The sequence below is a fragment of the Gouania willdenowi genome, chromosome 7, assembly GCF_900634775.1.
Source record: "Gouania willdenowi chromosome 7, fGouWil2.1, whole genome shotgun sequence".
In the NCBI taxonomy this organism is placed as follows: Eukaryota; Metazoa; Chordata; class Actinopteri; order Blenniiformes; family Gobiesocidae; genus Gouania; species Gouania willdenowi.
In genome coordinates this window covers 29453961-29481253 of record NC_041050.1, presented here as the reverse complement: position 1 = coordinate 29481253, position 27293 = coordinate 29453961, and the positions used below count along the sequence as shown (strand labels likewise).

The window sequence follows — 27293 nt, the reverse complement described above, 5'->3', positions numbered from 1 at the left end:
ACACACACACACACACACACAGAGTTCTCTGGTCAGTCAACCTTTGCCTCTACCTGTCAGACACTGCCTGACCTACGGCCAGCAACAAGCTGCTGCAAACACCTCACAGCTCATGGAATGTCTCTTCATTTAAGCATAACACGTTTGCACTCCCGCTCGCACAAAGATGCACAAATAGGGGGTAATGTATTACGGGGTTGCATAGCGTTGTGACAGATGCATTCAAGGAGCACTGTATCACCTGTTTTAAAGCACGGCACAGCCTGAGAGTATAAGCTGCTTTCTTCTGTCATGGGAAAAAAGGTGGAGGACAATAAGTAACATTTAGGAGGAGTTACATAAAAAAATAAAAAAAAACCTACAGCCGCTTTTGTTTTTTATGGATAAACATGCACATTGAGATTTGAGTAACACTTTATTTGACATTAGCATGAATAAGGTGTCAATTGTGACACCTTTGGAGCTATGTTGGCATTTTTTGGGTCAGGTGGAGGGATCTAGTGGGGTTGGGTAGGGTTAGAGTTAAAGTAATAAACGACACTTAATGTCAACCCTCATGACACCTTATTTATGCTAATGACAGCTGTCATGTCATAAGAATGACAGCGTAAGGTCAGCCTTTATGTGTTAAATCGTCAAGTAAAGTGTTACTGAGATCTGTTTTTCTGTGTAAAATAGGACATTAAACAAATAAAGGAACATGTTTAAAATGTGCATGTTAAGAGCTGCAGATCAACACCTGCAGGAATCTTCCCACTGTGTAAGGACACGTGGCGTAAACATAAAATCATAACCACTTGCATGGTTCTGTTTGTGGTTTTGCTCAGTGAAGAAGGTTGTAATGCCTAAGTAGACGTAATGAGGCATTTCTCTTCCCTCCGAGGCCTACAGATGCGCAGCACAAGGCAGCTGAGCTTCAGCTGAGACTTCACTTTCGCTGGAGTTTGACAAAGTCAACCTCTCTCTAACCCTCCCGTGCTGTGTTCTCCTGCTCCATCTGATTACATTATTTCTTTTTTCCAGGCAGCAATCATGTTTCTTTTTCAGATTACATTCAGCCGGCTTAAAGCTGGGTAATAATACATCGCTTTGAAGAGATGCCAAAATTAGCATGTGAAAGTGTAGTGTGCAGTTATTGGTGGAAATGTAACGCAGGTAGAAGTGAAGGGCACCGAGAAAGTAGCTCATAGAACTGACGTGTGTGCCCCACCCCCAACCCCCGAATAAAAAAAAAAAAAAAGACAGCTGCAGAGCTTTAAGTCTCAGAGGAATTTGAAAGCCACAAAAATCCAGTTGCGGATATTAAGAGGCTTAATCTAAGAGCTTTCTGAGTTTTGCTGTGTGGGCCCCGTTGCTATCATCCTTGACAGAGGTTAGAACGGAGGCAAGGGAGGATAAAGGAGACAGGAAGCGAAGGCAACTGGGAAAACTGAGAGAATAAGAGCCCTCTATCATCAGCAGGACTGCTGCACGTGTTAGATTAATTAAAAACAAGTTTTTAATGTGTAAATGTGTTTCATTTTGAAAGGGTTAAATCAGGGATGTCAACCTCATTTTAGTTGAATCAAAATGAGGTTTAGCCAAATACAAGTTTGATATTAATTTTGCCTCAGACTTTAGGCGGAAAAATGAGCAATTTTAGCATTAATTTCCCCCAAGTTTGCACTTTACACATTGTATAAATGATGCATAAAGCATGTAAGGCGCCGACAATATTCAGGCAATAAGTGATGGATATCAGTCGCTGCGTGATTTTCTCTTTTAATTTTTTAGATTTTGAGACAATTTTTTTATTTGATTTGGGGAAATTATGTGGAATAATTTCAGGAAAATTGAGTTCTTTGAACAACTTCAGAATGAAATTGACTTTATGTATTGAATTTGGTAAAAGCATGAGGAAATTGCAATCCTAAATATGCTGTGGATTTGAATTGAATTTATGTATTTAGAAGTGCTGAGAAATCTCCAACTGAATTAATTGGTAATTTAAACAATAATTCATGTTTTTTCTTTCTCCTGCGGGCCAAATTGGATGATCTAAAGGGCCAGACTCAGCCCCTGGGCCTTGAGTTTGACATATGTGGGTTAAATATAACCTTTGTCAGAACAAGCTATATTTTGCATATAAGTTTGGGATAGAGCAATTTATATCTCATTCATGTCATAATTGATCAAGTGATCCACCTGCAGGGCTCACGTCCAGACAACATGACGCTACAGGTTGAAAAGCAGCTCATTATCGTCAAGCTGCAGATGATTCCCAGTCGAGGAGAGCCAGTTGGCAGGCGGATGAGAGGAATCCCCATCCATCCTGTGCTCTTCTTTCTCCTTACATGAAATTCCTGCTTCATTTGATGTGAATGTTGCGGATAATGAAAATCCTCCGTATCACAACATTTTTTCATCCATAGCAACGCCACACTTTGGCGCTCCTGTCTTCTCAACTGTTGTCAACTTGTCAGAAAAACCAGGACGTCTGTCGACAGCGATCATTGGTGCGTCTTTATCAGCACAAATGCAGCCTCTTCTGTCACAGTTTGGAAGCCTCGTGGTCTCCACTAGTGTCACATTGAATTGGTCTTTTTGTAGAAAAATAATTGCTTTTGCTGAACAATTACAGCTCACTGTGCCTGGTAAGACATCAATCACCAGTTTTTGAATCACAGTCATAACAAGGACCAGTCTATTTAATCGTACTTTGTATTCTTTGAATCATTTTCATTTTAATGAAGTGATAAATTATAATGTCAACACAAGGACATATATGTGTTGTATTAAGATGTAAACCTTTCTGTTTGTTTTCCTGTGTGCAGGAGGCATCAATCGGGCGGGGACGGCAGTGCCAACGTTCCTACGAACCCCCACGATGATCCAGCCTCACCTGGACATGAAGCCCTTCCTGCAGTTCCCCATGGAAACAGCCCCTCCCCCACACAGCATGAGCCTCTTCCACAACTTCAACACGGTGAGAGCTGACGCAGACGGAAGCTGGGTTTCCATTACAGATTTTCGCAAAATAAAAGTGATGTCGACGAAGTATAATTGCGCTGTGAACTTGTTTCCATTGAACTTTGTTTTGGGCAGGAGCCTTGTAACTCCCGTGAAATATCATCCCGCGACATTTCGCTGCATAAAGACGAACGCTCAGAACCTCATTATAACACTTTGTATTCCTTTGTTGTTTCACATCTAACGTCGCAGTAGTGATTTTTACGTATAATGCTAAGAAATGCGCGGTCTTCTCTTCTGTTTACATGTACCGCGTCATGTGACCAGATAACTCACGTCATGTGACCATGTACTTCACGTTCTGTGACGTGTATTTACGGAAAAAGTGTTTCCATAGCGCTTTTGCGACACATTTCAATATCGAAATGGTTGAAATTCCTCCTCATGAAAGCGTAAAAACATTTTAGCGATATTGAGTGCTTTTTCAAAATTCAGGTGTATCCTTTACCAGTTTTTATTGCGATATTGAGATTTTGCACATTTCCAAGGGTAGTGGAAACGCGCAGGTGGACAAAGTCTATTCTTTCAGTCCATGAAGTTGTGCAGTGGAGCCTTCATTGATTAGATCTTGAAGATTTAGAGTTTATGATCAGCACCTTGAAACATGCATAATGCTAACAGCCCACCTTCTATCTAGGCCTGGGCAATATATCTAGATTCAAGATATATCGAGATGTCTATTGTGGCGATATATTACATTATATTTTTAAAATTGCCTATAGTGACATTTTTTTTTTTTTTTTATAGCTTATTTTGTATTAAAATCATCATTTTAGGAGTTGCTGCTTTGGCTACTTCTCAGAACAGCATGAAAAGCACAGTTAGATTGATTGCTGAGTGTGTCCTATCACAGACCTTCCCCTAAACAAGTGGTTCTCAACCTTTTCAGCCCGTGAGCACTAAAATAAATGAAGTTTATTATTGTTGTTTGCGCCATTAAATCATCCAAAATATGTAAATCCTTGTTTTAATCAGAAATAAAATGGGTTGAAAGTGACCAAAAATGTTGGAAAAGGTGGTGAAATGGGATTTTAAAAAAACACAGAAATTGGTTAAAAGTTGCAAATTGAGTGGGCAAAAATGTACAAAACAAAAGTGGCAAAAGGTTTTCAAATTGTCAATATTGGCTTAAAAGTGGCTGAAATTGGGGGTGGGGTCAATTTGGTTAAACTTGCATAATGGGCATGACAAATAATAAATATGGTTAAATTGGCAAAAATCAGCATGAAAAATTATGAAAAGAGGTTAAAAGTGACAATAATGGGTCAACATATGTGACATTCGGTGGGAAATGTATAGTGAAAAGGGTTTTAAACTGCTGAAAATGTCTTGAAAGTGGAAAAAAATATGCAGGAAAGGGATTTAAATTTGATGGAGAAATGGCAGAAATGGAAGTAATGTCGCAAAAATACATTAAAACTAGCAAAAATATGACAAGAAATAAATTCAACATGTGGTAAGTTTGGTGTAGTTGCAGAAAAAGGGTAAAAGTAAGCAAAAATGGGTTCAAGTTGTTAAAAAAATATTCTGTTTCTTGAAGGCATCGAACGACCCCCTCCCAGTGTCTCGTGACCGCAAATTAGATCCTGACCCCAAGGTTGAGTACCCCTGCCCTAAATATGCCACATATAAGACATATTGTTCTGCTGTTTGATAATAAATGTACCTGTGTAAAATGTTGCATTTATATCAGATTTATATCACATATTGCCATTTTGAGAAAAAATATTGAGAGATCAGTTTTGGTCCATATTGCCCAGCTCAACTAATTGAAATGTGTTTCAAGTTTATGTGCTTTTTGTGAATCAAATCAAATAAACTTAATTCATCCATTAGGAACTTTGTTTGCAGAGAAAGTGCCAGTGCAGACACAATAAAACACAGCACAAATCCATTCACACATTAAAATTCTGACATTCATCAGTTCCCTAATAAATAGATTAAAAAACAATAATAGATAAAAAAAAAACCAAATAGGTCAAAAATAATAGTCCTCAGCTACAGATTTTGTGTTGCAATCAGCCGTTTAACAGGCGGATGGAGGTGGGGAGGAAGCTGGAGCTGGCCCTCTTTGTCCTCAGTGGGGGCGACCTGTACCTGCGCCCTGAAGGCAGCAGAGTGTAGAGAGGGTGCTGGGTGTGTGAGGGATCAGTGGAGATCTGGGTGCCTTTACTCAGGACTCTGGTGTTGTAGATGGTAGTGAGTGACTGCTGTTCCTGACCAATGATTTTGCTGCTGATTTTGATGATTTTATTTACAGAGTTGCGGTGAGTGAGAATGAGTGAACCAAACCAAGCAGTGATATTGAATGTGAGGATGGATTCAATGAAATATTTATAGAAAACAGTAAGAATGGATTGGCGATCCTGAAGTTTGCGGAGCTTAGGGAGAAAAAATTGACGCTGTTGACATTTTAAAAAAATGTGTTCAGTGTTGAGTTGAAATGTAAGTTGATGGTCAATTATGGAGCCGAGATATTTATATGAGCTGATCTTTTTGAATATTTCATTGTTGACTGTGAGTGGGGGTGTGGTGGAATGACCATGGTGGAAGTAAATGACCATTTCTTTGGTGTTAGATACATTTTTAGATCTAGACACTTGTCCCTGCACCACAGTGTCATCTGAATACTAGATGCAGGTGGTGCTCCTCCTGCAGTCGTTAGTGTACAGAGTGAAGAGAAGTGGAGATCTTTCCTGTGCGGCGGTGCGGTTCGATCCGCACGTCAAGAGCGTTGGCCGTGCGAGCGCGCTCCCGATTTTACACATATCAGCACATCCGCACATTTGCAAGAGTTAAAAATATTGAAGTCCTGCGACTGCGGCCTTTATAACCGGGCTGACGTCATCATCAACAAAGACTCTGATTGGCTTTTGTCATGCGAAACAGTCGCAGGAGTTTAATTATTTCAACTCTTGCGGATGTGGGTAAAATCGGGAGCACGCTCGCACAGCCAACGCTCTTGACGTGCGGATCGGACCGCACCGCCGCACAGGACAGATTTTGCATCTGGGACGCGACCATCCATTGACTTTGTATGTAATCTGGACGTACGGACATTTTGTGACGCGTCCGGTGTGAATGCAGCATTAGGGTTAGGTTTAAGGTTAGGTTTAGGGTTAGGTTTAGTCTTAGTCACGCAACCTAAACTGGCCAATGAGGGGCGCTGCATACAGTTAGAATGTTGGTAGCTTGATACGACAACCGTACCGATAGCCGCTGCCTTTCCTATACTCAGTGGCCTCCACCTTGACGTATGTTAGTGACTTAACCTCAAACGGCCATAACACTATGTTTGTTTGCATTTAGACTCAACCTTAGCGGAATTGAAGGAAAACATTTTAGCCTCCCTTGTTCTTTCACACTCTGTGACCTTTTTTAAAATGTGTGAAATCTCATTTCACATGCGGTTGACGGCTTCAAAGTGTGTCCCAGTTTGTAAAGTTTAACTGCTACATCTGCTTGGAAATGCAGACACGCTGGTCTGCGAAGTGCATTAGAAAAGCACACTCCCAAGACGACACAAACGTTCGTCTCTTTTCCTTAAAATCAAAGCCCTCCGGTTGAAAAAGCAGTTTTAAAAGCACCTCTGAGTTGTGTACTTCAAACATTGCAGTTTGTTTGATGTGATCTTTTTACTGAGAGGGAACTTCCTGCCTCGGTTCTCCATCCTGAGGCTCTGATGAGCATCTTATCAGTTGGATTAAGCCGTGGAGACATTTATAAATTCACCAACTCAGCAAAACATGGCTCCCCATTTCCTCTGGATTCAGCTGCGTTAAAACACATTTAATATGAATACAGTTACAGTCCTTACAGTTGATAGACCCAAAGGATTTGATTTCTACAATAAACGTGTATAAAGTCTTAAAGTTATGTGAGAACCCAGATGATGGTGATGCTAAACCAATTATTGATGAAAAGTAATCTGACTATTGATTATTGACTATTTCTTTAAAATGTAACTTAGTTACTTTACTGATTACTTTATTATAAAAGTAACTAAGTTAAGTTGTGTAATATCACTTTATTGTATATGATTTGAATTAATAGTGATAGTATTTAAGTAATAATTGTGACAATGGAATGACGATGTAATAATGTGAATATTAATGAAAATTATATTCTACTACAACTTGCTATTTATGATATATATATAAAAAAAAAACAATAATGATGTTACAGAAAACAATGATAGTGACATTAGAATTAATGATAATGTGTTTTAATATACTACACTGGAAAAACAGGTACAGAAAGTTAAGTTAATTATGAATAAGGGGCAGGAATTAAACTTCATCCTGCTTCTTTTTTAAGCACAGGTACAGAACAAAGAATGTCTTTGTTGCTTCAGGTTATTTATGGCATTTTTGGATGGTTTTCTTCTTCCTTTTGGCACTGAAATTGTCAACGTAACAAAACAGAACACAAGTTACTTTTTTAGTTCCATTCAACAGCTGCCGACAACACCCTGCACCACCGCCTCAACATACAAATAACAATCATTTCGCCAATATTGGAAGTACATTTTAACAGTAACTTCAACAATGTATCTCCTGACAAACTATGACCTGAAAATACATGTTTTTATAAAAAAAATTATAAAGACTTAATGTAAATACTTGAAAAAAAAAAAAAAAAAAAAAAATCTGTACCTGTATCTGTCAGATTTTGTCTGAGTTTGTAACAAGTGAGTTATCCTCATGCTAAGATGTGACTTGACACATACATGAGGAAAATGACACAAATAGTAACTCAGAGTGATTTAAATAAGTAACTTTAATCTTATTACTGGTTTGGAAACAGTAGTGCGTTAGATTACTTGTTACTGATGTCACAACTGACTCATGCTCATGACAAAACATGGTGAAGAGGGGTAATAGTGTTTATTTAGCATTCATTTAATGCAAACAACAACTAAATGACAAAGCAGAACCCAAAAGAACACAAAGAGCAGCAACCAAGCTGATGGCCTTCACTGGATTTATAATGGTAACCCCGCCCCCTCACACCTGAGACCTATAATGCCCAATCAGGCCCTTAATGGGAGACAGAGAAGAGGCAGAACACGAACACAAACAACTCCACCTATTTGGGGTTGTCACAGTGGATCCCACATTGTTCACAGCCCCTCGTAGCCCTTCAGACATGTAACCTGAAACCATGTACCTTCTGCTTCACTTAAAAAAACATAACATTGTCATTTCATATACAATGTAGCCCTACAGGGCAATTTGCTTCTGAATTTTACATATCCTGTTGAGGAATGATACGGTATATAATAATAAAAAATACTAATATACTGTAAGCACACAAGAAAACATCTTGTTCAGAATTATCACTTGTTAGCCTTATTTAATTAATTACATACAGCAGTAAAACAACATATGCATCACCCTGAAACTGTGAAATACAACACGCTACAACTTGAATGAGAAGGATGAGGTTGAGAGGATGCACTGAACCACTTTTAGTCGATTTGTATTCTAGTTTCCAATGTTATTGTGCTGTTTTTTCATTTCTATTCACGTGCCCCTATGACATTTTGCGTACGCAGCTTTGGGAATCTATGTATTAGAGTAACTTGTTACTCAGTGTAAGTAACTAAGTTACCAGCATCTATGGACATGGCCAGATCGCAGCCATAGGCATACTTTTGTGAGGCCGAGAAAATAAATGTAAAAAATGTTACTAACAAACAAATAATTGACATCACACAAAAAAACAAATAAAACGAGAGAAAATTACATAAAATGACTCCAAATATATACTGGTGGAGGTGAGTTATATGTCCAGCCACAACTGTTCTGGTGCATTATGACTCCAATAATTTACCTTAACCATCAAACTGTTTCACATCCTGTGATCAGGAATCATAAGAATCTCTGAGAGCTTTGAATCCTTCCACCTTCCACTTCTCTTCCACTGTTTTTTTGTTTTTGCAGTCTCATCTGTACAGTGATCTGGATTTCTTCCTTGTTCTTGTTTACTCAGTCTGCCGCTATAGTCTCCCTCCTCTCCTCATCCTCTCCCCATCCTCTTTGTAGGTGTGTTAACTATGTCTAAAGGTCCTCAGGGACACTGTGAATGTTAATAGCTGCTACTGCTGAGGGGCAAAGCACGGTGGGCTGTGTTTTACAGCTCTGTGGCCAGGAGATGGGGCCATAGGAAAGGCCTGGAGGACATGGTGACCTTATAGATGTTTTCTGAAACCTCCCAAACAGACACAACTGGATGTTTCTGCTGCATATGACTAACTATGAACCCTCCCCCTGATACTACTGATATTTATTGTAAATGTCTAGAAGAAGACCATTTGATGCCTGAAGTGAAGCACCCTATCTGCATATACAGTAGACATTTAACACAAGGGAAAAAAGCAAAAACGGCTTTGGTTGCTGGAATATATAATGTGTCTTGATGTTTTACTTGGGAAGGAAATTGTTTCCCTGAGCTCTCCCAAATATTTTTTAATGTTTAATTTAGTGTTACGCAGTTGGTAAATTTATTCAGAAGAACCCTGAGTAACAAATTAAATATCAGAGCCTGCATTTGTAATGATCGCTGCTTTTTATGGTTGGTTAAACCTAGCAGACATCGAAGTGGTGGAATTATACATTACATTTACAGCATCGAGGATGCATTTTTATTACGTTTTAACCAAAATCTAAGACAAAATTGAATGTAAACATATGCGTGTGTCTGACGGGAGGGATCAACCCTTCATCTTAATTTTATCTTGCAGATTTATTGTAAGATTTGTTGTAGATTTACAGTAAAAGTTCTTATAAAGACTCGGCACCATAGCAACAATAACACTCAAGTGTGCTTATGCAAACCACACTCAATTTTCAGTGCGAATAAGTGTTCTGTGCCAAGCCTACAGAGTCATTAAGACTAAGGACTTCTTCACCTTGGAGGTGATTAGATCTATAACAGAGGCACAGCCCTCGCCAGCTTTAGCAGAGTACTGATGTGCTTTGTCCTCCACCCGTCACTCTCGCTCTACGTGCCTGTAAGACAGTGATGAAGCAGGAGTTGCTTCTGCAACAGCTTGTCCTTCTACAGTCTGTGCATGTCTGCACTCTTTTGTTCTTTCTAATATTGGTTTAGCGACGTCATCATTTTACCAGTGCTAAATGTGATTTTGCTACTCACCCTGCAGTCATCAAAATGAGCGCATGTATGGCCATCAAAAATGTGTATTTTACTTTCCTAGTGGCATGTTGCAGATTAAAATAAATACAGTGATTCATGTGTTTATTCATGGTCATGCATTTATACTATTACTGCATATTCTGAACAGCCGTGATTACCAATCTTAGGAAACGGAGCATATTGGTAGAGGCATAAATATTAACTGATTATTAATTTCTCCACTCGGACAAAAGTTTCCTATTGGATAAATCAAAATGAAAAACTGACTCCAGCGACACACAGTAAAAAAGAAAAAAATAAAGAAAAAAAACCCTTAAATAACAAAAACATCAGTTCAAGGATGAATATACTATAAAATCACAGTGTATTCCTCTTATTCTGCAGTGAATCAAACATCCAAACGTAATTTATTCCAAAAAGAAACACCTCCAAGAAACACTCCGTGTGTTGACATTATTGTGGGATGTGGTGTCTCGGAGACAGATGCATAGAAGTGTTTTTTCTTCATTCTGATATCATGGGGAATACCAGGAAGGAAGTAGAACAAAAATGGTGTAATAAGTAAGTCCATGTCCTCCTTGTCTGGCTAAGAAAAACAAGAATGCTTGAAAATGTCAACATACAAACTTTTTATAGCTTTTTTGACCTTTTTCTGGAGTAAACAATGTTCCATTCATTAATCTATGAGGCCTACGCTATTATTTTATCTAATTAAAAATGATCAGGGTTAGTAGCTTTAAGTTATTTTTTTACTCCAGACTCTTGTTATGAAATCTAAGTGTGGTGTTAATGCGCTTACATGACTGACGCTCATATTAATCTAATCTACTGTTGGGATCACCAGAAAGCATCTCACGAAACAAGGGGCGGCTCATGGTGTGAGAATAATACTGAAGGGGTACATGAGACAAGGAATTACAGGGAGGAATCACTGTGTCACGGCAAATTTGTGGTTGACCTCAATTGGAGACATGATTTATTGCTCTGGTTGAATGATGGAGTCCAGGCGAGGCATTGATGATTTTATAAAAAAGGTTTATTATAAAATTAAATAAAAAAGCAGTGAAAAAGAAGCTTCCATCCTGAAAGAATGAAAGGCAAAAGGCTCGTGGCAGAGCAAAAAGGCAAGACCCACTCTAACTAACAGTTTCACAGCTTAAGCTTTTATACAGATAACAGAAAAAGTTCCAACCTGAGGTGAGGAGAAGGAGGGAGTCAGATGCCCAACAGTGGAAACATTTGAGGATGATGAAGACGTGTATATTATGAGGAAGATTGGGCGTCACTCTTATCTATCCATGATGGTGTGTGTGTTCGTGTGTATGGCCTTCAGCAGAGACTCTGTGTTACACTGAGTACAATACGATCTGTACTGTTTAATCTAACATGACTCAGCTGTTCAAAAGTGCAAAGAGTAATGCAGTCATCATGTATTAAAACATGACAAATTGTACACATGAACACACATTTGACGATATTATAATAAATATAAAAACTGCCATAACAACTGTTACACTGTTATGTCACTGTTAGGAATCACTCAGACAGAGAATTAAACACTCCAAATCAGTCCTTTAGAGCAGTGTCTCACAATGGCAATACAAGGGGTACTTGAGAGGAGAGAGTGGAAAATGAACAAATAAAGTGTCAGTTTTGGTCCCAACCCAGGCGTGAGATGACCACAGATGATAAAAATCTATCGAAACAAATCAGTGTTTTTCAAATTTTTGAATTATTTGAATTTTTTGTTTTTGTTTTGTTTTTTTAAATCAAAACAACACTCAATCTTAAACAACTGTATTTCCATACTTTTACTTTGTGAAATATGAATCTAGTTAAACTAAAATGCAGTAAAAGAAATATCTGAGCTCAAACTCAAAAAATCATTCTCGAAAAAAAAAAAAACAAATGTCTTTGGACTCGCCAGAAATTCTTGATATGAAAATGGGGTCACACCACTGCACTAGATACTGTTTCTTTTCACTTATTTCCAAAATGAGATTCTTTAAAATCACTAATTTGTTCCATCATTATGCTCTATAGTTGTTTTAAAAATCGTTTTCAATGCAAAATATTGTAGTCGGACAAAGGGGGTACTTGGATTCAGAAATAAGAGAAAGGGGGTACTTGAGCCAAAAAAGTTTGAGAACCACTGCTTCAGAGACTCAAACCAACCCAGAGTATTTTTGGACTGTTGGGGAAACCAAGCCGCCCCACCCAGACTAAACACATATTAATGCAAACCATTGGGTCACAGAGCAGACCTCAATAGTAGTACAGTATAATATCCAGCTCCATGTTGTCTAAGTCATGATGTCTGGCTTTTTCACTGTTTTGCAAATAGTTTCAATATAGCATCAACCCATTGTACGCAAATTATCTAAAACTTTATTTCACTTGGACACAAGTGGGTTTGTGTTTATTGGATGTTATGCTGAAGAAAGAGGGGGAGTCAAGCAAGAGGACAGTTGGAAACAGAATACTGGCTGCATCTGGACAGATCAGCTATGCAGGAGGAAAACGAGAGACTGACAGAGAGATAGAAAAAAGAGAGAGAGGGAGAAAGAGGGAGGGAGGGAGGGAGGGAGGAGGAAACCCAAAGGGTGGAAAGCACCACATGGAAGCATGAAGCAGAGACGGAGAGAAAGTATCCGAGGAGAGGCAACAAAAGAAAGCGGCACTTGTTAGGTCATGTGTTGAAAGTTGGGGTTCAGCAAAGGCTTGACTTGCAGCGTTTCAAAGTGCAGCAAAGGGAGCGAGAGATGAAAAAATAAAAGAATTTACCAGGCATTACTTGGCACGAGCCTGTTTCAGAGAAAACTTCAGTGTTCGACTGTGACAGCCCAACAGCAGACTGAATGAGTGAGGAAAGTGCACAGCACTCTGAGACCCAAGCCCAAACTTTAACCAGCTTCACACACACAAGAGAACCAATGCAGCTGCAAGCTTCTCCAGACACAGAGGAGAGGAAGGTGAGTTCTTGATCTCAGATTTTTCAGTTTCATGTTTCCAACTTTGTGTGTGCATCTTAAGCTGGGCACCACACCGCTCTGAAGGAGCAACAAATTTACTCTTCAAAGGCTGTTTATACAGTATCTGGCACAGAGAGGATCTCGCTGTGACTGCCAGGACAGCCCCTCTGTGAGCCGCGGAGCAGAGCATTCTTCAGTGATGGAGATGAACCGTACTAGGGAATTAATTGGACACAGAAATGAGTATAAAGAAGTAAAGAAAACACCTGGTGTGCACAAACCAAACCTACAGATGTAGGGAAACGTTGTGGTTTCTGATGTTTTGCAGTCGTTGAGTGAAGGCTTGACTTTTCTTGTAGCTTTGGCTTGATGGAGCGGTTGGTTTGCTTACATCTTCCTAAAATCACCCATTAAAAAGCTTTGGTAACACTTTACTTGAAGTTTTATACAAAAGGCTGACATTACACTGTAATTATCTGTCATTAGCATGAATACATTGTCATGAAGGCAGTCATTAAGTGTTTTTTTTTTGCTAAATTATGACACCTTTGGAGCTATGTTGGCATTTTTTGGGTTAGGTAAGGGTAGTAAGGGATCAGGTAGGGTTAGGGTCAAGGTTAGGTTAACGAACGACACTTAATGACAGCCTTCATGACACCTTATTAATGCTAATGACAGGTGTCATGTTATAATAATGACAGCATAATGTCAGCCTTGATGTATAAAACTTCAAGTAAAGTGTTACCAGACCTTCATATGGACTTAAAGCTATAATCTATCTGTCAACACCAATTTTACTCAATTGTGTTTTATAGTGATAAAAAAAAAAAAAAAAAAAAAAAAAAAATACATTTCATTAAACGGAGTCATTTGAGTATGTTTTGGAAAAGGTTCTCCTTCGTAGCACTCAGCTCTTATTACATGACAACATCTTTCAGACTGCTCTTGGATTAGAGGCCATGTATGTGACCCGCCTCAGAGACTTGTTGGCAGCTGGACTGTGTTTTTAACAGCTGAATCCACTGGATGGATCACCGCTCATCCACACCCTCAGTACTGCACCGCCTGGCTCGGTAGAAGGCCATCTTTCATGTGTGCATTAGCTCCACCAGGAACAGTTCAGGGTAGTAACAGGTCACATGGTGGGCATAAGCAGAACATTGGAATGAAGAAATTTCGGATAAAGAAACATTTGGCAAACATTTTGGAATAACAGCTGACTTACTGTGCCTGTGTTGCAAGTACAGTGAACACATTTTACAAGGTTATACAGACATTTTAAAAGAAAAACCAAAAAAAAACTCACTCCTCTGCATTTCCGCTAAACCAAGATCCCATCTCCTTCACCTCATCCATCTAAAAAACAAAAAACAAACCAGTTGTAGCAGAGCAACCTTCAGAGTGTTTCTAAGCAAAGCAACAGTGCCAGTTATGGAACGTAGAGCAGAGTAAAGAGAGACAAAAAAGATAAGAATGTGTGGCGTGAGGGTGTCCAGCAAGGGCCTCCATCCACCTTCACCAGCCCCCTCTTTGTGTGTGTGTGTGTGTGTGTGTGTGTGTGTGTGTGTGTTTTTCTGGGGGCTTTCCAGTTTCTTCCACTTTCCTAATGTGCACCAATTCATCATTCCTTCTTTTCTCTCCCATTCACTGATCCAGATGGTGTGTTTCTGCTCTGTCCTGTTACAAAGCAAAGGCTCAGCACTCCCTTCCACATCTCCCCCACATTGACTTTGTTTTTTTGGAGTTGCCAGGCAATGAGCTTCACTCAAAAAATGTAACAATCTTTTCTTAAGATTTGTGTTCTTTTAATCATCATTAGCCCACTTCTCAGGGTTAAAAATACTTGAAACTTGGTGATTTGCCAAATTAAATATTGGAACAAACATGAACACACTGTCCAAACTGACAGGCTCACTATAGCTGTTGAATGGATTTCTGGAACATTTTAATGGCGGTTTTCTAAGTCAGGCCAAGACACTTTACCTCATCTCTTTCAAAAGAAGTTACTTGATTAAGGATCAAACAAATGCCAAGCAACTGACAGAGGTGGAAACCTGTAACAGAGTCCAAACTAATGCTAATGTCAACTAACAGCAAATAACGCAGATAAATAATGTATACAGATCCCCTTTAGAGCCATAGAGGCTGACTTTTATGTCTGAGACTAAAATTATATGGAGGGCTCAGCCAGCGATATGCTAAGTGAGTTAAATTTATACCATGTACTTGACAACACACATGATGGACATCCCAGCTGAAACAATTAGCACATGAGAAGCATGTAGCTGTGACATGATCAGGGCTGGGATGAGACTGGCAATGTAACAGGTGACTTATAGTCACAGAAGCATGGAGTGAACACATTTACCCACTATTTATAACAAATGACAAAAGGATGATCATTATATTATTATGTGTGTGCATCTAATACAGATTTTTATTTTTTAACAGCTTTACGTCTTTTGTCCTGCAAAGACCAACATTAATATCTTGATTTCTCTCTTTCTCTTTTGCTGCTTTTTTTTGTTTTTAACAGATGGACCCGGTGCAGAAAGCTGTACTCAACCACACCTTTGGGGTTCCTCTGGTCAAGACTAAACGACCGGTCATCTCTTGTAACGTCTGTCAGATCCGCTTCAACTCAGAGGTACAGAAAATCATGTTCCAACGCAAACATAACAGAAATGTAACCAAAGACAGACCATACAGCGTACACCATCGCAACCATGGGGTTGGGATCCCCTGAAATTTCTGAAAAATTAAGAGATTTTTGAATTATTATATTTTTTTTCATTAAAACAACAAACAATCTTGAATAATTGTATTTCTATACTTTCACTCTAGTTCAACTAAAATGCAGTAAATATATATATATATATATATATATATATATATATATATATATATATATATATCTGAGCTCAAACATTATCAAAAACTACTTATAGAGAAAAAAAACTGTCTTTAGGGTCGCCAGAAATTCTTGACATCAAAATGGGGTCACGATCCAAAAAAGGTTGGGAACCACTGCACTATATAGCAGAGGTGAGAACAAGTCAATGCTTCTAGAGACTCAAGTAAGTCTGAAGTCATGTCACTAAAGTCCTGAGTCAAGTCCATACCTGTCAAGTTTTGGATTTGAAAATAGGGGAAATTTTCCAGCGCCCACTATGAGTCGTCCCACCCGCCCAACCAAGCTCCAATATCCCTTATATTTTAAGATACGTGTACAAGAAATCTAAAATAGCCACTTGTCAACCACTTACTCAATACAATTATGTGATTATAATCTGGTAGGTCGCCCTTTATTAACATTGAAATGCTGTGAACATTCCTACTAGGGCTGGGTGGTATGGACCAAAACTCATATATCAACATATCTTCTCAAAAAGGTGATATATGATATAAATCTAGATCATTTTATCAAATAAAGTCTGACCAGTAAGACAATTCTGGGTTAAATTTGCTGATGCATAATGCTACACGGGAACATTTATTAACAAACAGATGAGCTTCACATGTTGTTCTGAGAAGTAAAAGCAGCGACTCCTAAAACTAGTATTTTGTATTTTATTTTTTATTTAATATACTTACAGTTTATATACAAGTCAACACGTTGCATATTTACTGTTATTTCGCGTTGCTTGTCTTTAAGTTAGACATTAACATTTTATTTTCATTACATATTTCCTTTTAATTTCTCATGCTCACTCATGTGGTTCTCTGGTATTCACGAATGACTTATTAGACACATTTATTACAGACTTTACATCCTTTAACACTTTTTTAAAGCAGTGTATATTTGTGGCGCTTGTGATTGGCTGGTTTTTCATGGTGACTTGCGTGGTTCCTTCCGCTGTGGTAGACGCTAAAATCTCAAGTTATTAATCTAACAGAACGTGTAACTGTGTCCCATCCTGCTGCTCTTTAAGAAGATAAACTCTGTGTCCCATTTTACAACGTATTTAAACGAGTTCTTTGTTTTTTTTCGCTGGAACGTCTTCATTCATCATCTCTCTTCTGAGTTGTTTCCGGGTTTGGTGCCGCTGTCAGCACTAATCTCGCGAGAACTGCCACTCAGGCCATTTCGGGTGGCAGTTCTCGTGAGGCTAGTGATGGCATTCAGTTTAGTAAGACATCTTTTAATAATGATTACATTAAAATACGGTATATTTACGGGAAAATACTAATACGGGAAGATAGCGGGAAAGAGGGGTAAAATACGGGAGTTTCCCGGCCAAAACGGGATACTTGACAGGTATGGTCAAGTCCCAAATCAAGGCCATTCAAGTCCAAGTCAAGTCAAAAGTCCTTAACTTTAATTTACAAGTCTTAACAAGTCAAGAGTACATAATGTATCACAGCTAGTGCAATTTTACAGAACAAGTTCATCTAACTGATATAAACAATGAGTTACTTACAGAGTAATAATCATACTGGGAAGAAGAACCAGGTATAATTTTTCCGAATCAACTATTAATGATGGTATAATCTTTAAATCCAAAGGTTATCACTCTTGGAATCATTTTCTCTGCTAGTGCGTCCACATCTCTGCCGAGCTTGATGTTTTCAGCTGCTTCCTGATTGGCTGTCAGTTTGTTTAAAGGTGGACCTGTCAGTCAAAGTCAGAATGCCGTCCAGCAGAGGTTTGAGCAGACTTACAGTATTCCTCATTTATAATAATTGCATTTTATAAAATATTCTGTCATGGAAGGGCAGGAAGTCAAGTCTTCCCAAGCCTACTGGCTAAAGTCCAAGTTAAGTCACAAGTCATTTGTTTTCAAGTCTAAGCCGAGTTGAAGTCCTTCGTTATTTTGTCAAGTCAAGTTTAAAGTCATCCAATTTGTGACTTGAGTCATGTAACTCGAGTCTACGCCTCTGCTATATAGTGTTTCTTACCACTTAGTTACAAAATGACATTCTTTAAAATGTGTGTGTTAACGCTAGTTCATTCCATCATTATGCTCTATAGTTGTTTTTGAATAGTTTTCTAAGCAAAATGTTGTAGTCGGACAAAGGGGGTACTTGGATTCAGAAATAAGAAGGGGGTTTGAGAACCACTGATCTAGATCAATACACAGATTCTGGATCTAAAAATCTCTCAACTTTAGTGAAATTTCAAAAATTCATATCTCTGTTCTTTATGAAATTTCAGTTATGGTTTCTTATTCTACCCATGGAGATTCATTTGGATCAAATTGCTCTTTTCATCATGATTAATGTGGATAGAAATTTCTTAACAGCCCTTTAAAGTGTGAATGATCATGGTTCCGTAATCCAGTTAACTGTGCTTATCTGGAAGAGGGTATTTGGGGCTTGGCAGAGGTGTGTGTGTGTGTGTGTGTGTGTGTGTGTGTGTCGCGTGTGCTGGCACATGTGTAAAAACACTGGCTCTGATTGGCTACCATGAAACATGACGCCGCCTTATAGCCAATCATAATTGCTCACCTTGCTTTTAACCCGCCTCTGAAGCCGGGGATGCTTTCGGATAACAGTTTATTCAATCAATGCATGTAACACACCGCATTTAACGTTCAGCAACGTTAACGGTGTTGTAACGGCGTAAAAACTTTGATTACCCCGTTACTGAATAACAAACGCAGTTACCTAACGCCGTTATTCCAAACACTGCAAACAGTACCATGTAGCTGCACTTATTGTTAGTTTTTTAATCATTTCACTCTCTAGGTTAAATGATTTTACTCTCTTGTTGATGTTGTCACCTAAACTGTTTGACTTGTGTTCAAACATAACAACCCTGCAGAGAGAAATCTTAAATAGTAGCAAATGAATGTGCAACAGCATTACAGTCATTTCAATGATCAGTTTTCCTTTATAAAAAAGGAATGATGATGTGTTTGGGTCTCCTTCAGGAACCGGCACGTTATTTATTCATTCATGCCTGGTTTTCTTCACTTTAAAAGGATCTCCCTCAGGGCCTACAAAAAATAATCACTGGCTTTTATTTTTATGACCAAAAAGTGAGCATTGACACAAAGGATGATATATTATTGTTTTGCGTTGTGCTTTTTCAGTTTAGATTCTGTTCATCTTTTTTTTTTTTCTTAGAGCACACCAATAGCAAAAAGCACCACTGATGCTTCATCAGTAAGCAGTACGTGAATATGAACATGTTTTGTCGTCGTGTTAAAAGTCTGAATTTTTCTGTCTGCAAAGAGCTTTTGATCAATTGGAGCAGCTTCAGCAAAGCTAGTCCATATGGTGCAGTTTATATGATCTCATAACTGCAGTTTAATGGCACATCATGCCCACAGGCAACAGACATATGTGACGTATGACACACTGATTAAAGCAAAAGTATTTACACCATAGCCAAGCTGTAATAACTTCTAAAATACCTTATATTCACAAATGCATATCTATCTCGAGTATAGATCCGTATACTCAGAAAGCTGGAATGCAAAGTTTTCTTCACAGAGTTGTCAGCTGTATAAACTCACAGGAGACAGGAAACAGTTGCACAGAGATGTTTATACATTTGGAAACTCAAAGTCCGACAGCTGGAGCACAAATAGTGGCCTCTTTATTTGAGATGGACTCTGCTAGATAAAGTTAGGACATTAATGAGTTAAAGAACTCACTCGAAGGACTTCTCTTTGGGAAAATAAACATTTGGTGACGTGTTGTGTAGCACCACAGCCTCATTGCCTGTGTATTTGGATCCTACAAGTTTGTCCTTATCTGTGATCAATGGGCGTGTTTTGGGCTTATTTCACATATTTATGTTGAGATCTGTTCTGTTTATGTTTCAGTTAAATGTTGGGTTGCTCACGTGGTGAAATCATTTCTATATCAGTCTATGTAAGTGTGTCCTTTATTGGTTGGGTTGTTACTGTATTTGTTTCTGTTTATCACGCTTTTGTAATTTTTTTAAAATTTGTTTGGTAAGGTGTTGATACTGTTGTTCTTAGCTTTAAGTTTGGTTAATATCTGTGGTTCTGGGTTCCTGTGTGTGTACAACAGCCTTGTCCTGCTATTATCTTTGTGATTGAAAAAGCCAGTAGGAGTCGATAATGGTTTTCCTCCTGTCTTCACACAGGTGTACCTAATTCCTTGATTACCTCCTTCCACTACTTAGGGAGTGTTTAAACAGAGTGAGTGCTGTTGCATTATGCTGTGATACTTTTTCCTTCTTGTTAATCTGTGTCCCTTTCCCCTGGATTCCGTTTTGTTTTGGTTCATAGTTTAATAACTTTCATTTGTAGTTTGTTCGCATATGATTTTTTCTGGAATAGGTACAGACTTGTTATTGAAATGCTACTTCTTCCTGCTGCCTTCTTGTCTGTTTTTGGGTCCTCATTCACCCTCTAGCTTGCCTACACCACATCCTGACAGTGTTGAGTTTTAGGATTGGATACAAATTCGGATTCAATTGGATTATTAACTTTCATTACTTTTTTTCACGTTTTCTACATTTTCTTGGTTCCCACCAGTTTGATAAATTACTACTGTTTACATGTATTATTCATTCAAATAATGACATTTGTTGTGCGATTGTGTCCCTCACTCTTTCTCTCTCACACACACACAAATCTAATCCTTTAGCTTGATATTTTTAATGACGTGGGTTAGCATACATTTTCTGCTCATTTCAATTGCCAAACAACTTTATCTTTAGATTTATTATCTTGCATTTGTTCACATCTGGTTTTTGTCAGTATTGCTTGCAAAGATGTGTGCTTGAGTCACATTTACCATGTTTTATATTTGTACGTATATGTGTATGTTATCCCTGTGTTTGCCGTTTTTAACATTATTGTCCAACCATTTATATAGGATTATTGTTATTATTTTTATTATTATTAGGATGAGTAATTTTTTTTATGGAGTAAAACAAAACAGAGAGAAGTGGTTTGAAGGATTCTGTGCTGCTCTTTCTGCTTTAGCTGACTTTGATCTCTGCCCTTGATGTTGACACTGTCTATCATCCGTGAGCTGATTGGGTCGTTAAGGTCAAAGAAAGCAGTTGGAGCGGAGCCCTGGATGTAATGTCACGATCAGAGCATTTGTCTTTAAGGCTCTACTACCTGCCATACTCATTTCACACGTCATTTTTCCATCATGCCTTTGTCCTGTTTGATCCCCCCCACCACCGCCCCACCACCAACACCCTCCCCCCCTCTCTCTCTCTCAATTTCAATTCAAACTCAATTCAAGCATGAGAAACAAGTTTACATTTCCAAAGCAAGTGTGACATAGGACAATGTACACAAAAAATAATAAATATTAAAAAAAATACCTACATTTGTGATGATAAAATAGAATAAAATCTCTCTCTCTCTCTCTCTCTCTCTCTCTCTCTCTCTCTCTGCCACCATCGCTCTCTCTAACTCTCGTGCTGCATTATTTACAGTGTGGAAATGCCTAAAATTGGCTGCCACTACTTATTATAAGATGCTTTATTCAAGGGCATGGATTAGTGTCTGGCTCTGACAGCCCCAGTGCATCTTGGGAAAGTGGTGAAGAGGAGACTTGGACTGGACTGGACAAAAAAGATGTGGGGGAGGGTTTGTCTCTGCATTTTGTGGTGCTACGAGGTGCTAAATGGTGACTTATGCAGAATAACCTTGGTGGCATGCTGCATTATTGACATCACAGGCTCAGCCGCGCTGCATTGACCAACGTCACAGCTGCATTAACAGCAGCCGTGCACTGATGTGCATCATTCCTTTTTTTTTTTTGTATTTTCTTCAGCTCTCTGCTTCTTTTTGACCTTCTTCACTTAGCTTTCAGCTTGTTTCCCGTTCCACTTTTTTTCCTCTTTTGCCACCATGTTGAAGCTCCAGCTGCACGGTTGTGAAGCCTAAATGCTGCAGCCCATCCCTCAGAATGATGATCATGTTGGAAAGCACTTGAATCAGTTTAAGCCTTTTACATAGTGGGATGCTGGCACACATGATGATGGGGTGCAGATTTTTTCTTTCGCCTACTGACAGAAATGTGCCCATAGAAAAGCTTTTAGATTTTCTTGTCACATTTCTGTGGCGTGGGGGTTTTGCTAATGTAGTCAGTTTCAACGTTGCTTTATTCCTTATCTCGTATTTTTTCCTCACCTTAAATAAAACCTCATCACTCAGCACTTGCAGGAGTGATACATTAACCATTTTACATTGCAGAGATTGTGCACGTAAGGTGACTGGACTAATATAAAGTGTCAGATGATCCTGTGGATAACAGCTAAACCTTGTGGGATTTTAACTCTTTGGAGCACGTGTGAAACTCAAGGTACTGGGGGCAAAATCCAGCCCTTTAGAACAAGAAATTCGGCCCACTCGACAACGTAAAAATTATAGAAACAAACCTGAAACATTTTGTTAATTAAGAACTTATTTAGTTGTTGATATATCAGCCCCTCGAAATAAAAATAGCTCAGTTTTCCAGTTATGTTACAAGACAGCAGTCATTTTTATTATCAAATTGTTAAAAGAACTCTAAATTTTTCTAATATCTGGCACATTTTCTTTAAACTATTCCACGAGATACTTTCCGTAATCGGTCTTATTTTCAACCGAAAATTTGTCACGTCTCACTGTGCATATAGCCCATTTGGCCACTGAACTAAGATGAGTTTGAACACCCCTGCTTTGGAGTGTTATTTGGGCACTTCTCTACTTGCGGCACTTGCGACCTTTCTTTTAAAAGTCTTTCTATCCTTTCTATCTTAGATCTCATATTGACAGCCGGTTGCTTGGCAGTTAATCCATTTGGCTTGGTGGTAGATATTAAGAAAGCCTCTGGAGTTCTTTTGCCACACACTGTCATATTCCTTTCAATCCCCCAACATTCCCTCCTTCATCCACGAGATCTCTCTCAGCAGCCCCCACCCCCTCCACCTCTCCTTTCCCCCGCTCTTCTCTCACCTTGATCTGCCGGCTTTACCAGTGCCGTCTCTTTAAGACCGTAGTGACAATGTTCAGTTACAGATTGGAGTGTTGCTGTGAATTAGAAGAAAACTATTTAGCGTCTGACTTAGTGACCCCAACAGCTATGGTTTACAGAACTAGTTCAAATCCTTTATGTTCCATGAAGCACATAGATAAAGAAAACATACAACATGGGCCTGGTGATATTACTCATCCCCTGCCAACTTAACCAAGCCAGTCCATCACCACACATGAGCCTGTGGTGAAAGTGACGTCCTAAACTTTTCAAGTATCTCAGCATCTGTGGCAGCTGTCGTGCCACACATCAAAGCAGTGTCCCCCTGTCGACTAAATGTAATCCAGTTACATAGAAACAGTCGTCATTACTGCTCCCTTGATGGATTTGTTTGTTCAATCTCGTTAGCCATAGAAAAATGTCAAAGCCCCACAGAGGGACTGAGAAGGAAAATATTGAAAACAGAAACACTATAATTAAAACACAAACCTCAATGTAACAGGAATCACATCTTGGTACAAAAAACATATACAACTGTACACATCATGATTAACTTAAAAGTTCTGTCCGTTAATTTGATCATTGCATACACAAATTTGCATGGCTCACAGTTTACCAATGCTGATTGTTGAAAGAACTCTCATTTTATCCAAAATCCTGTAGTTTTTGACTAAATGTTCCATAAAATGTTGCCAAATTAGATAAAAATTGGTCACAAAATCAAGGTAATGTAAATGTAGATTGTGCATGGATAGATATCTGTCACTTAATGCTTTGATTGTGTCGGTGCCGTACATACTTTACATGTCATTTATACCTGGAAGTGCAAAATAGGGCTCATTAGTGTTAAAATTACCCATTTTCCTAACCTATAGACCCAAATTGTGGTCCACGTTAAATCAAATTGCTCTGTATTTGGCCCCTGAACTAAAATGAGTTTGATATCTCTGAGCTAAGGGTTGCTTGAAACACGTCATCATTTTTTATCTACTGATTAAAACTAGATGAAGACTCAAGTCAAATATACATAAAAATGTATGATCTTTGTTGAAATAAATAAATAATGTTGAGGACAATCATGTTTTTTTCAAATGTGATAAAAATCAAATTTGCGCAGAATAAGGCAGCACGATGTCTACTGCGTAGTCCATATCAAACCAGTATTAATCAAATGCATTACTGTCTTGCAAGGTTAAAGGTAAAGAACAGATTTGTTGCCTCATTACTTGTTGAGCCAAGGGTTTTATATAAATGACTGTCTTTTAGCTCTGATAAACATGCATATAAAAGGCATGCTATGGAAGTTAGATTTGCTCTACCTAAAGGAAAGACAAATACAATGAAAAGTACTGTAATGTACAGGGCCATGGTGACATGAAATGCTCTTCCAGGACAAATTATTCAAGCAAATAACAAATTTAGATTTTAAAAAAACTACTGAAACATAACAGCTCCTGGTGTCTGCTGATGTATAATCAAGGCTACTGAATACAATTAATTAGGGTAAGTTTGATTAGCTTTATATGATTTTTAAATGTATGCATATTGATGAATAACTGTAAATGTATATTCATAAATTGTAATATTGCTTTATAACTGATTATCTGATGTTAAAGGCTAAATGTTGGATGAATTGTTAATCAGAACTACATGCAGGTCCTACTGTATGAATGTTGTTTTTGTTTCGTAAATTGTTGTGAATTGTTTTAGATGTTATCTGTGTCGCTCTGTGGTGTTATATGTAATAGTATACTGCACTAACAAGACAATGGTATTGGGTGTGGCCTCCAGGAAGAGTAGCAAAGGCTCTAGAATGAGCTAATGGAGATCCAAATTTTAAAAAAAAATGTATAATTTCGAGGCTGGGGCAAGTTAGTATGAAAAGAGAAAACATGGTTATATAAAAAAGTTAACAGATGACAATAATATCCATGTGTAAAGTTAATCATGGAGCATGTTGGAATATTTTAGTCAGCAATTTTAAGGTTTTACACGAGAAACATCATTTTGTATGTACTATAAAGTATCTTCTGAACACTAAAACTAGGACTAAATGAAAATTACAACAGGTTCCCTCAATTTAACCTTTCTCCGAAGGCAAGGCAAGGCAAATGTATAGCGCACTTCATATACAAGGCAACTGTTTTACATGATCAAAAAGTGCAACAGAAAACATTCAACAGCTTAAAATCTATAAGAATATTAAAGTAGGCAAAAAACATTTAAAATCATCAGTAAAAACATTTAAAATCATCAACAAACACATTACATCAACAACAACGTGACCAAAAATCTCCCTCTCAATCATACGCAGTAGAGAAAAAATGTTCACATTGGATACTGACCAGTTTCTCCTGATCTTTCTGAGTCATTAAAGCTTTCACTCTGGAGATGTTCTTTAGGTGGTAGAAGGCTGTTTAAGATTTGATCTGACTGCTGAATGTCACATCTGAGTCAATCAGAACCCCAAGGTTTTTGACTTGGCCTTTAGCTTTTAAAGATCGAGACTCAAGATACTCGCTGGAAGCAGTCCTCTTTTCCTTGTTACCAAAGACGATCACCTCCATCTTGTCATGGTTTAGATGAAGGAAGTTTTTACTCATCCAGCAGTTTACTTTTTCTAAACAGTCACACAACACCTCTATGGGACCAAAGTCATCAGGGTTCAGTGATAGATATAGTTGTGTGTCATCGGCGTAGTTCTGATAATCAACCTTACAGTTCTGTAAAAATTGTCCTAGAGGAAGCATAAAAAGGCTGAACAGAAGGGGTCCAAAAACAGAGCCCTGAGGAACCCCACAGAACATAATAATCTGTCAGATTCAAAGTTTCCAATGCTTACAAAATGACTTTGCTCCACCAAGTAGGACTTAAATCATTGGATTACTTTTCCATTTAGTCCAACCCATATTTGCAGTCTGTGCAACCAAATTGTATGATCTACAGTGTCAAAGTCAGCACTGAGATCCAATAGAATGAGTAAGTAGGTAAACAAAACTCCTTAGATAACTTTGTTTGTTCGGACATGTGTGAGTACATTAATGGATGGGTTTCTTGTATTGTTACTATATTTTGAATCCAGACATCTGGCGACAGCTCAGTATAGCAACCCTCACCCAGCATACTGTCCTTGACTTGCATACCTCTGTGCAGACACACAGAGACTGGAGAACAACTTGCCCGATGTCCCAGTAGTCTCATAACAAATGATTCACCTCTGTTGTTTACTCACTGAACAAACACATTAGATGGAAGTTAGTGTTTCATCGGGAGATTAGCAACACAAGCTCCTGTAATAGATCTCTGCATCATTTTTCTTTGCAGGAATTCAGGTTCATTTTCAATCTGTGGAGAACTCCAGACTCATTATGTGGATCCCCATTATATCTTCACTTTGAGATGCTACAGACAGGGATTTCACTGTCTCCTGAATGTATTTTTAGGTTTGACCTCCCATAGAAAAGGAATTAAGTCAGAGACATAAAGAAGCCTGACTCAGGCTGGTGAGCAGCTGAAAGTGATGACAGTATTTATGTGGTGGCGATCTGACTAATATGTATACAGGAACAATGCATGGATGTTTTAGTAGAGGAGGTCAGCATCAGGGATTGCCTCCAGGCAGACGTAGCCTCTACCTGACCCTAAGTTCAACTCCCTCTGGCAGGTTGGTTAGTATGACTGTGTTATGAGAGCTGTAGCCAAGTGCTGTCAGAGTCTCTGTGCAGTGTGAAGATGAATGTAACAACCACTAAACAGTGGTTATATCCAATGCTGACAAAATGATGAGCCAAAAATAGTTGCTTTTGTTTGAAACAATGATGCACCATTGGTTGGGATGAGAGGACACGGGCCTTTGTCTCACTTGTATGTCATTTAATCATTTTATTCTAATGTTATCGCACATGTACGCTAGCTATCTGTTACCCTGCATACTGCGGCCTGTCAGTACTGTCATTATATGAGGTAACACAGCCTCATAGTGTTATCACAGTGGGGCCACAAAAATGTGATTGTCTGATCCGAGGGCCACGTTATCAACGTTCATGTCAGTATTAAGAATAACGACCAATGTGAGCATTAACACAGGAAGGAACAAAGGGTTTTGTTGAGTTTTTTGGTCATTTTGGAGTAAGTTTGTGTATCTCTCTGTCATTTTGGGAATTTCATGTGTTTTTGTTGTTTTATTTCTTGTTTGTTATGTTTGCATTTTGTTTATTGTCATTTTGGAGTAGTATTTATTGTGTTAGCATTGTG

General features: G+C 38.4%; 1 protein-coding gene across 7 annotated transcripts in view; it reads left to right on the top strand.

Annotated features, from left to right (window-relative positions):
* znf385a (zinc finger protein 385A) overlaps window positions 1-27293 on the top strand; it is a 102872-nt gene that overhangs the window by 54387 nt on the left and 21192 nt on the right. For 6 of the 7 annotated variants that reach the window (XM_028452037.1, XM_028452036.1, XM_028452041.1 and 3 more), the window contains exons 2-3: window positions 2814-2965; window positions 15676-15786. In XM_028452037.1, coding sequence (XP_028307838.1) covers window positions 2814-2965; window positions 15676-15786 — 263 coding nt within the window. Of the gene's footprint in view, window positions 1-2813; window positions 2966-12776; window positions 13140-15675; window positions 15787-27293 lie in introns of those variants that run through there. The other variant, XM_028452042.1, reaches the window with a different exon arrangement.